At 42.2% G+C, this 12073-nt stretch overlaps 1 protein-coding gene across 1 annotated transcript in view; it reads right to left on the bottom strand.

Moving 5' to 3' along the window:
* RPIA (ribose 5-phosphate isomerase A) overlaps positions 1-12073 on the bottom strand; it is a 20988-nt gene extending 8915 nt beyond the window's left edge. The window contains exons 1-5 of the mRNA XM_066627460.1: positions 11837-12073; positions 10169-10229; positions 7744-7799; positions 4400-4459; positions 355-419 (exon numbers count right to left, since the gene is read on the bottom strand). Coding sequence (XP_066483557.1) covers positions 355-419; positions 4400-4459; positions 7744-7799; positions 10169-10229; positions 11837-12022 — 428 coding nt within the window. The 5' untranslated portion in view covers positions 12023-12073. The remainder of the gene's footprint in view (positions 1-354; positions 420-4399; positions 4460-7743; positions 7800-10168; positions 10230-11836) is intronic.

The raw sequence follows: 12073 nt of genomic DNA, 5'->3' as shown, positions 1-12073 counted from the left end.
CAAACTCAGACACATTCCTAAAATCCTGTTTCTAAGCAGAAACATTAAAAAAAGTTTTTGTGGAGAGGAGAAACCATTATTTCAAAAGTATTTTCATAAACAACTTTTTTAAAAAGTATGTTATTGCAGAACAGAAAGCACCACACTTACATGGCTTTTTCATGATGTTGGATCAACAGTTTAGTAGCCCATGAATTAAAGGTTTCAGCAATGAATCCTGCACTTCCAAAAACACATATATGCATTTCTGGGGTCAGCAGAGTTATTACAGCAGCCTAGGGCTTCTTTCCAACTTGCTGCTTTTATTTGCTTTGTAAATACTTGCTTTGTAAATACTTAAATGCTACTTCTTACCCTCCTCCTTTGATAAGATTGAGATCCAAGTCAACTTCATCAGCCCCATCAATGGCAACATCCAACTAAACAAAAGAAGGAGATTCATTGACATTTGCTTGTTTCATGAAGAAAGAGATAAAACCGTAAGATTAACTATCATGGATTAGGGCTGCAAAACCTTGTTCAAGTCCACCAGACTCAATGAGTACATTTGGTCATATACACTTGTTCTGATCTTCAACAGCTTGTCAACAAGGGAGGAATTGCAACTAATCTCACAAGATTGCAAGGGTGAGGGAAATTAAGGATGTACAGCACAGAATGTTTCTGACATACACACCAGGGCAAGTGTGAAACCTGGTTTAGCAATTCTGTTGAGTTTCCAATTCCTTATTTTCCAAGCAGCTTTAAACCAACAGTGCAAGAACAATTCTTGAGGTAGAGGAAGAAAAGATCACAGAGGTTCTTTGGTCCATTCACCTGAACTACCTCAATGCAAATAAGGGCAAGTAAAGATCAAGCAAAACCATCACCTTGTGAGATTAAGACCAAGAGTGCAATTCTATGAATGTTTATTCAGAAGTAAGTTCCAATGTGTTTAAGGGGGTTCCACAAATGTGCACAGGATCACAGCCCAAAGACCAATTCATGCATACTAAGTGTTTAACAATTGCACTATCAAGTGATGGTTTACATGTGTGAATGGACCACATACCACATACAGCACTACAAAATAGAACTTTCATATCATGTCAAATGCAGTGCTTCTTAATGGGGCAAGTTCACACACCTTACTGCCATTCATCTAGTATACACAAATCAAGTGATTTGACACACAGATGAGATGTGTGGACCTGCCCAGAGGAGCCACTAAAGAAGCTGGACAGCAACGGTTTACAAGTATCAGACAGATGAGGCCTAAAATCTGAAATACAGGTCCAACCTTGTTATACACAGATTTTTAATACATGGATTTGATTCAACCCAAATGGCCACTGCAAATGAGAAGGAATGTGCTGATTCCCTGGAGAAGGGGAAAATGCAGCCCTTAAAAATCTCTACAACAGTAAGAAAAGCATTTTAATCTAACATGATGAGAGGGCCCTTTAAATTAAAGGAAAACAGTCCTTTACAATAGTTAGAGAAAGGGCAGCCAGCTGAAAATCCATCAATCATTCTCTCTCCAAGCTATCCCCTCCCTTCCCCCTGAACACCTGAAATAATACTTTCTAAGTGCCTGGAGAGAAACTGATTGTTGGATTGTCATCTTAATGACTCTTTCTTAACATCACAAAGGTCAGTAAAAAAGGTGTTTTTAAAATCACCCCAGCAAAGAGACTTTGTTTTTTAAATTGATTTGCTATAGTGCGATTTTTGCCATCCACATGAGTTCTGGGAATGGAATCCACACTGACAAGACTCAAAGTGTACACTTTTTTCTCTGAAAGGTTTACTTTTAGAGTGGTTATGACCAAGAATCATCCACTCTATGATAGAGTGGTTATGACCAAGAATCCTCTCCCTGCCTTTCTGCTTCCTCACTGGATGCAGGCAAGCCCAAGACAGTGACTCACTGAGACATACAACAGGCAGCCTCCCCAGAGAATGGGCAATTTCACCTTGTCTACATCAGGAATGACTAAATGGCTCAATCACACACAATGCAGAGATACAGCAGAATTGTCCATCCCCAGTGAAAACCCAGAGCAGCGAGTCATGCAGAGACGTAGAAGACAACCTTCTCTGTCTGTAGAAGACAACCTTCTCTGACAGGTACTTTCAGCCAACAGGAACCTGTTGTTTGTTGCCTGGGGAAAGGCAGTATAGAAACCTTCTACACAAAGCTTTAATTATGTTTATTTCTTTTAACAGATTAACAGTTCTCTCACACAGTTGTGAGGATCACTCCGCTACAAGAAAACTTGTGCTGCAACACAGTCAGCTCAGAATTGTTCATGATGCCTGCTGAAAGAATGTGCTGTACTGGCAAGTTCTAAGATGGCATAACAAGGGAGCTCATTCCCCTTCATTCATGTAGGTTTTTGAGTTAGCCTGATGACATTTGTAATGACAAGATTTAGAAAAGGTTAGTCCTTCCACGAAAGGAGTCCTTCTCCTGCAATGGCAGGAGAGCCTGCTAAGGGAGACAAGAGATAACCCAAATCCATCTGACTCAGAACAACTCTCTGCCAGATATACAACTGCACACTACAGAGGAACCCAAAGCAGCCTGAGCACCTCTCAGTAATCGTTTTGCCTGAAAGGTTCCTGAACAGCCACATGTCTTGAGATGTAAATCTCACCTAATCTTGTTCAGTAAGCAAGGGCACTGTCTGGGTCATGGCCTTCAAGGGGAAACCCCTGGTCTTGCAGAAGTGATGTCAGCAGCACCAAGCACACACCACAGTTTGCACAAGGGGTGCAAACTTCTGCGGACACCGAGATTTGGGAATGAAATGCTTCAACTTCAGGTCACTATGAGGCTGAGCTATTAGGTTCCTAAGCAAATACTCAAAGATGGAAACATGGCCAGCCACAAAATGAATGGCAGCTCATGAAAAGAGGCATCAAGGGGCTGTGTTGGTTGTTGCTCATTTCTGAATGCCCACGTTTGTTCTTGACCCTTTGTTCTTAGGGCTGTCTGAAGGGCAGCTTTTGCCCCTTTCCTTAGCTTGTGGTGCAAACTGCAAGGCATGCAAATAGGTCCAAATCATGGAGAGGGCTGGTAGGAAAACTACTAAAGTCACTAAGATAGATACATCCCTAAAAGCTGAGAAAGCTGAGAATATTTGTAAAAATATTGTGTTCCTACACTTTTAAACGAAGAAAAACATAATACATGCAGGAATTGTTCAGTAACCGGGTGAAGTGGGTGTGATAAGATCTCATCCTCCCTTCTTTTAAAAAAAGGAATTAGAAGTTGTGTAATTACATCTCTAGAAGCTGTGCAATCATTATTGCATCATGCCCTAAACTGCCAAGCAGAAGGGATGAAATAATGGAACATGGGGATCCTCACGATTGATAGAACTTTCATTTCACCTGCTGTCAACAAAAATAATACTTCACCATGAAGGCAGTTCACACATTTGGCTAGGAAGTAATTACATGTTGAGTACCGTAATAAGAAATCTAGTGACATTCACAGATATGTGAATAAGCAAGAGGCAGTAGTTCCCAAACTTACTGGAGCCACAGTGCCCCCCACAGTCTCTTCTTCCCAGCTCATTTGGGTACCGCCATCTTTGGGTTGTGTTAAGTCTCATCAGATCTCACGGAACCAAGATGGCAGAGCCCAAATCTCACAAGATGGCTTGTGCCATCCAAGATAGCTGTGCCCAGCAAAGCCAGTAGGAGGGGCCACCAGGGACAATCACAGCATCCCTGTGAGTGCGCTGCAGTGCCCCAGGACACTACTATGCACACTCTGGAAACCTCTGCATTGGAGATATTAGACATTCTCCTGCAATTACACCTCTGGAAATGCATTGCTGCGACTTAAGTATCTATTACACATTAGGACTCACCCATGCCACAGCTTACAACAGATTTAAGTGGGCACAAATTACAGCGTGTGCACCACCTTTGGATTTCACCATTTTCAAAGGCCCTGTTCATACACCTCCGAGCTGATGACAGACCTTTCCATGGCTCAGCACAAATAACCCTCTGCTCCATCACAGCCCGAGTTTAAGGTGTGAAGTTTAAGGCCTTATCAAATACAGGCCCCATTCACAAAATTCCTTCCATGCCTTCATGTGAAGCAATCACCTCATAAGTGCCAATATTTGCATGGTGAAGGCAGAGCATGGCCACACAGCTCCTCCCCTATGTAACCCCACTGCTGGACCATTCAAGAACTGGGCCTTAATTACTGCCAACAGCCAAGGTGTAGCCTGTGTCAAAAAATACCTTTATCTTCTCCAGTTGTGTTGGTACAATTTTCTTTTCTGTTAGTTCTTAGAACAGTAAGCTGACACAGTCAAAAATCCAGACAAAACAGCATTGTGTGGGGCAAGAAGCTGAGGGGAGAAAGGCACAAGAAAAATACAAATGCTTTTACCTCAGGGTGTCTATCCAGGTCACTTAAGTTCAAGCCATTCTGCAGAATCAACTGACGCGCCTACAGAGAGAATTAAAACCAAAATTGTTTCTCAAAGTCTAGAAAAAAATTGACATTACTTCATTTTTTTCTATTAATACAGACATCTCTTCCTTAAGAAACATGCCAACTGTACTGGAGTTAACACTAATCCTTTAAAAGGAACGCCCTATTCTAAATCAAGGCAAGCTTGAAACCAACAATAGGATAGCAGAAAGTCTCTCTTCCCTCCACAATGGTTAAGGCCTTTGCACTTTTAAATTCTAATCTCCCTTAGCAGGACAGAGGTACAGCATCTATTCTTCTATTAGGGTAGGGCTGATCCTCACAGAAGCAGCACCAATAACCTATCAGGTCAAACCAGACTGGGGAGGATGGTGAGAATGAACCCATTTTTACCCTAACTGAAACCCACATTATTTATGAGTTACCTGAATGCGAACTTCTTATTGTAGAATTCTATTTATATTGTAATTTATAGCTAGAATACAATTCTTAAAGATTTCAAAAAAAGCAATGAAACCTGCAATCCTAAACATGCTCACTTAGAAGCGATCCATTTTGCAAGTCGGGGAACATTTTATGAGGGCTGAGAAAGAGTAGGATTTCCTTAGATGCTTTGCTGAGCTGTGACATTACAAAAGAGGAGGAGAGGGATCAGTTGCAATTACAAATTATGGTTTGGAAACATGGTCTGTAGATTAATTCCAACTCTATAGGGCCCCAACTCTACACAAGATCACCTTTCCAGTACAAAATGGCTTGATGCAGAGTGCACATTCAGATTGAACCATGATTTGTACTGACCACTGACCTCTTTCACTCCTTTGTACATGCCCGAGAATGTGTGGGGGAGGGAGTCTCTCATCTCAAGCTGGGCGCTGGAGCGGGTAGGCAGGCAAAACTGGCAACAAAGATGACATGAGAAACCTCTCCTCTGACTGATAGACAGGGAGTGTCTCAACATGCATTCTGCTCTGCAGCTGCAGAAACGCTTTTGCCTGCTCCAAAGCACACTCAGTAGCATGTAATCAGAAACTCCTCCTCCCTTCCCCTAACTAGGTCTTGAACAGGGGCCCTCAACACCAGGCCAAGGCTGGTTGCCATAGTAAGTAGATTCATGGTAGTCCACATACAAGAACCAAAAACAAAAAAACCAAGTATCCGCAGAGGACAGGTTCCCGCTGCTAATGCAGAACCAAGAAACCAGTGATAGTAGCAAACCCTATAAGAAGCAGTTCACAAAAGATGTGCATCCCTCAATTTGCCCTCTCCACTGTCTCTGTGTTGCCTGTAAACGCCAATCGGAAGAGCTTTCAACAGGAAATAGGTTGGAAACAGAGAAGACAGGAAAAGGAAATTCCTCTCCATGCCTTTGATGGTTTTACTGCATGAACTGAAGGAGCACAGAGGAGGGTTACCTTTAATAACCTGAGTGTTGAGAAGGCTCATATGAGAATCTCATAAAAGAAATTAGGCTGGCATTTGAGGATGCTCCTGTATTTCATCTTGAAACTCAGAGCCAACAAGGCACCCACAGGCACAAACACCGAGTCCTCTCAATTCCCAGACATTCATGCAAGTGCTACAGAAATATGAACTACATATAATAATAACTACATATAATAATAACTACAGAAATATGAATACATCAAAATTGAAAAATCCCTCGTGTTTTGTCAGTTATCTGTTTCTACCCAAATCACACCTAGGCAAACCCTTTGACATTTAATGCATACCCAGGCTTTCAGAGTTATGATTACAGACATCAATAGGATTGAGCTATGACTCCGCTGGCCAATCAAATGTTGTCAACGAACTACCTATCACAATGGATTACCCATCACAACAATTTTATATCCTACAAAATCAATAATACCTTTGCATAAGTCAGCAGTCTCCAAAGTGGAAACCACTGCGCCGTCTGGCCCAGGGGCCTCTCTTCTTCTGCTGCAGATCACCTGTGAGCTTCATGCCAGCCAGCCACACATGCTTGAAAATCCAGGCACAAGGTCTCCCGAGGTGAAAAGACTCCAGAAGCAGCTAGCGAGTGCAAAGGTTTGGGGTGATCTACCGCAGAATGGAGAGGCCCCCGGGCAAGAACAGGAAGCTCCATTCACCTGGGGCAAGGATCCCAGCAGGTGACCAACTCCATACTTTAACAGGTAACTATAGTGTCCTGCTCCCAAACAATCTTTGAAAATTAATCTATTACCAAGTTGCTGTATTCTATATGACCATGCGTTTACTGTATTTCTTCTTCACTCAAAAATTAGTTAGGATAAATTGCTTTCACTGTTGTTCTACCAGTGCTTAGCAATTAAATTTTATCATACCCTATAGGCCTCCACTGCCTAGAGACAGACTAAGAAAGCAAGTGCACTTATGCCAAATCTTTGGAGTAAATAAGCAAGTTTGCACACAAAATCTTTCTTGTTCAAAAGTCACAGTGCACATTTTTTTAATGCACTAGGAGATATGCTAACCAACTCTAGAGTGTCAATGGGCTAGTACCGTATATGAAAACTCAGACAGTCAGCAACAAAGGTGAAAAACCAAGGTGAAAAAGAAGATAGCTTTTTATTTCATAAATATTTCATATACAATATTTATTTTGTATTTAAGGAACAAATGGTTGCTAGGTTATGACCTCAACAGATACACAGATGAGTTCTACACATAACTGGAGAAAGGCCAGCAACACAATCAAAAAGAGGAGAACTTTGAATATCATTATTATTATTTTTTTTATTATTTTATTAATTTGTACCCTGCCTTTTTGCCCAACGGGCACACAAGGCGGCTAACAAACAATTTAAAAATACAACATGAAAAACAGTTAAAAACAATGTACAATGATTAAAAAGCTAAAAACAAATGATTAAAAAGCTAAAAACAAAATATAATCTATCCATTAAAGATGCAGCATAATTTCCATTTAGAGAACCAAAAGGAAGAGCAGAACAAATAGACCTGGCAGCTCTGATCAGCCACTGTGCCTACTTACAAGTCTACCCATGATTAAGATACAGTGCCTCACTGAAGAACATAAGAAGAGTCCCTATGTAAAGATATCACAAGGGCAACTGTTAACAGCTTTTTATTTTTTCTGAAAAATTCCGAAGTGGTGTCCTAACAGGACCTGGTGCGTTCTGGGACATATCCTGCCCCCCCCCTCCCAAAGATAACACATCCATACCTTAATTCAAACACTGATAGACTGGTAAACTGCCCTGTGGTAGTTGTCAAAGAAGTTGATACAATGGAACAGAAAATCTGCTTCAATACAAAGTGAGACATTTTACCTGAAAAGATGTAGGTATGCAGACTATGTTGAGATTCTCTTCTTTCACTCTCTCTGCTGTAGAGGGGAGAATCAATTACTGAACTTTACATACACTAGTAAAAATAATGCAAGAAGAAATCCATATTCAAATACTCTACTCAAAACTATCATCTACTGATGATAGAGCAGATGGTCTCAAATCACCAAGAAATCTACTAATGACTATCATTTTCTGCCTGAAAGGTTTATACTTCTGGGAAGCAAGGACATATTACAAACAAATTTAAAATCCTAAAGTGATAGGGAGGGAGTAAAATGAATTAATGAAACTAAATTCAATTCCCTTGTTCCATAAACATAATTGTTGACTTGCCCCTTCAGTTAATAGAAACCAAGCTTCAGACTGCAATAAGGTGATTGTAGAGGGCAGGCTTTTCCACTTCTAGAAATCTCCAAGAAATACTGTACTACAAAGAAGGTATGTAGCCCATGGGAGTCAAAAAACCAAGCAGAGACATAATCCAGGGCAAAACTTCTACTTGGTGGTTTTACAATTGCCTGAAAATTGTGTGATGTCATCACCACTTACTTCCAGATTGGAAGGCCAGATACAACACTCAGGGCAGACAGCAGGGCATTTCAAGCACACAAAAGCACACTCCTACTGCTGCTTGTTCTGGTGCGGGATCAATCAAATACTATCAACTGGTAGTATTTGTTCCACCAGTGATTCTTGAGGTGATATCTGGTACCAACTAGCAGGACCCTGCTGCCTGGCAGTGGGACCAGCAGCGGGTGCTGGTCCCACTGCCAGGCAGCAGGGTCCTGCTAGTTGGTACCAGATATCACCTCAAGAACCACTGGTGGAACAAATACTACCAGTTGAGAAACACTGCTTTATAATAAGCCCATTAGACAGTGGAGTGGCTGCTATCATGTCATATTGCAGTTTGATTGACTTCTAAAACCAAAACTTTAAATCAGGGTTTCTCAAACCATCGGCTGGAACCCATTTGGTGGGTCATGACCCAATGTCCAGTGGGTCAGGCCCTCCTCTGTTCTATGGCATCCAGTTGGCTCCAAATTGGAGACCTCCAGATGCAATTGGAGGCCACACTGGACCTCCGAAGGCCTCCAGGAGAATCCAGAAAGTTACTTCCAGTTTACTTCTGAGTTAGTGAAAGTGACTTCCAGTTGCTTTCAGAAGCTGGCAGAGGCCAGGCGCCAGAGAAAGAGTTGGGTCATTGTGCCCTCTGCCACAGAACAGGTGGCAGGGGGATGTTTTAAGAACCTCTGCTTGAAATAATTTGTAAGATCAGTCCCCAGCATACCCAACACTACCCACACATTCAATGTGTATGCATCAGGAGATTTTGGCACATACCATACAGTATTACTTAGGAAGGGTTCCTTACATGCAAACACATAATGTGCAAATGTGGAGGAAGCACCATTAGGTATGAGTTTGCTTTCTCACCCCTCCCCCTCTCAGCAGCACTGAACATGTGTGAAGTATTTGTAAAGATCTATATAGTTGGTTATATGTTTATGATAGACAAAATATAAATCCAGTGAATAAGTCAATAAAAATACAATAGTTTCAAATGGAACACAAGTTTTTTTCATTTCAGTTTTCAGTACAAGTACATCAAGTACATAAATAAGTACATAAATATCAAGTACATAAATAACTCAACATGCTCTAAAGTTTCATTTTTACTGCATATCCTCCTCAAGGTCTCAGTCTGGATTAATTGGATAGAGCAGCGATTTTCAACCACTCTGCCATAGCACACTGGTGTGTCATGAATGGTCTTTAGGTGTGCTGCAGGAGTTTGAGGAAGGGTCGTTTATTAGACCATTCATGGATGTGAGGTCCCTACTGGTGATGTGGGCGTGCTTCATCAATTATCAAAAAATGGATGGTGTGCCCTGACAATTTTAGTGCCATGTCAGTGTGCCATGAGGTGAAAAGGGTTGAAAATGGGTGGTATAGAGGTTTTGTGCAGTGCAGAAAGTGACCTTCCTTTGGACCTGACAGTTGTGCACACATCACATGCATAGACCTTACAAAAATATGTCTCAGGCTGCAATCCTATACACACTTAGCTGGGAGAAAGCCATACTGAGCAAAGAAAGACTTACTAATGTGTAAAATATACACAGGATTGCACTGTAAAGCACATTGCCCTTGTGTATCATTAATTCACAAAATATCTAGGAAATAACTACATGGTCTGAACATACATACACAGCTCCTGGGCAAAAATTCCTGGGCCTTGAACCTGCGTAACTGTGGTGCACCACACAGAACTTAATCTACATGCAAAGCCAGGTATTTGGGTCCGGAACTAAAGTTTCTTGCTAGAGCAAACTGTTCCACCTTTTTTAAACCTGTTAGGCAATAACATTCTTTTTGACAGAAGGAATATCAAAATACATACCTAACCGATGAACAGCATGAACAATTGTAGAACCACTTCCAATTCCAAGGATTTGATTAGTCTGCAACAGGGAAAGGGAAAATATTTTGTTCTTGCAACTGACTGAAATTCCATCACACAAATTCCTCTGCTTGTTGACAAAGCATATCTGTCAACATATGGGGAAAAAGGAGCAAAAAACTAAAGAACGTGAAAGTTTGCTCACTACTTTATGATATTTTCTTGGTCCTCATAAAAGGTATTACCCTTTAAAACATTTTATTTATTTATTTAACAACATTTTTACCCCACTTTTCTCCCTGAAGGGATCCAAAGCAGCTTACAAAACAAAAAATAAAACCCATATTATGCTTTTGCATTTTTTTAAGTAATGGATCAACATGACAACATGTGAGCTGTGAAGCAAAAAGTGTACTTTTTAGTGACCATGACCACATATGACCAAAACTTTTAAAAGAGACAAAGTGCATTTTATGTTAACTTAGTCTCAATACTTCACAAAATAAAACAAATACAACTTGATGTAAAAGCTAGAAAAAAACTGATTTAACACTAATAGGGAACATTTAAATACTAAGGGCCCAATCCTACCCAACTTTCCAGAGCTGATGCAGCTGTGCCAACAGGTGTAAGCTGAATCCTGCAGTGGAGGGGCAGTCATGGAGGCCTTCCCAAGGTAAGGGAATGTTTGTTACCTTACCTCAGGGCTGCATGGTGCTGGAAAATTGGATAGGATTGGGCCCTAAGTCACACTGCTGAAAGCAAATACTGTATCAGTGGTTCTAAAAAGTGGATCCACTTCATCAAGCAAGAAAAACAATCCTAGGCTGCAATCCTACCCACACTTACCCAGGAGTACATCCCATTTACTATCATTGTTAAAAGAATATACATAATAGCTCATTAAAAGTACAGATTTGTAACATTTCCCCAAATGCAGTCGCATAATAGCATCATCTAACATATTAAAAATAAAATATTATGAATGGGGACCCACCTGAAATTGGCTCATGACCCACCTAGTGGGTCCTGACCCACAGAGAAACACTGTAGTACATTGATTTGCACAGTCTGTAGCATAGCTAGATATCGCAGCGGGTACAAAATTTAATAGCTGGCTGGCTGTGCTTGTTTTCAAAAACCTGTCTGTCAATTTCAGGTGCACACTTAAGCACACCAGCTAAGAGCATGTTCCCAGGTTGCATTCTTGCTGTACGGTATTCCAAGAATGTTTTTTTCTTAGGAATACTGTGTAAACACACACAGGAGCATGCTGTGGCTCAGGGAGGTGTGGGGGGGGGTAGGTGAGGCAGGGTGAGGCAGAGCCTCCCCGGTGGAGTCCTTCGAAAAGCACTGCTGCCGTGTGAGGTGTGCAAGCACACACAACCCACACGCAATGCTGTGTGCTTGCACACCTCACATGGTGGCGGTGCTTTTTGAAGGACTCCACCGGGGAGGCTCTGCCTCACCCTGCCTCACCTACACCCCCACCCACCACATGCCCCTACTGTGGCTCACAACAGTGCTTTGATGCAAGCTGCCAACTAGCACATCATGCCTGGGATGCTCCTGGGGGGCCGTTTCAAGAGGGTGCTCCAACTGGAACCCAATGGGGACTATGGGTTGTGAAGCCTCCCCAGAGCTTGCCCGCATCCAGGGCACTCCCACCTGCACATGGTTGTCGACGGCAGCGCGGGCAGCCAGCCTCTTCGCCTCTTCGATCATGACGCCGGGGCGGCCGTACTGCCTGCACCGCCTCTGTACGTGTCCGCTCCGCGGGGCTGCGGGGTCCGCGCTCCCTTTCGCAAGCAGCCTCATGCACAGGAGTCCGCCCAGCTCCTTCCTGCACCACATGCCGCCCCGCCCCGCCCGCCCCGCCCCGGTGGCTGCTCCAAAGAGGTGCTC

This window comes from Tiliqua scincoides, chromosome 5 (genome assembly GCF_035046505.1).
Source record: "Tiliqua scincoides isolate rTilSci1 chromosome 5, rTilSci1.hap2, whole genome shotgun sequence".
In the NCBI taxonomy this organism is placed as follows: Eukaryota; Metazoa; Chordata; class Lepidosauria; order Squamata; family Scincidae; genus Tiliqua; species Tiliqua scincoides.
The sequence above is the reverse complement of the archived record's forward strand: the minus strand, read 5'-3'. Positions and strand labels throughout refer to the sequence as shown.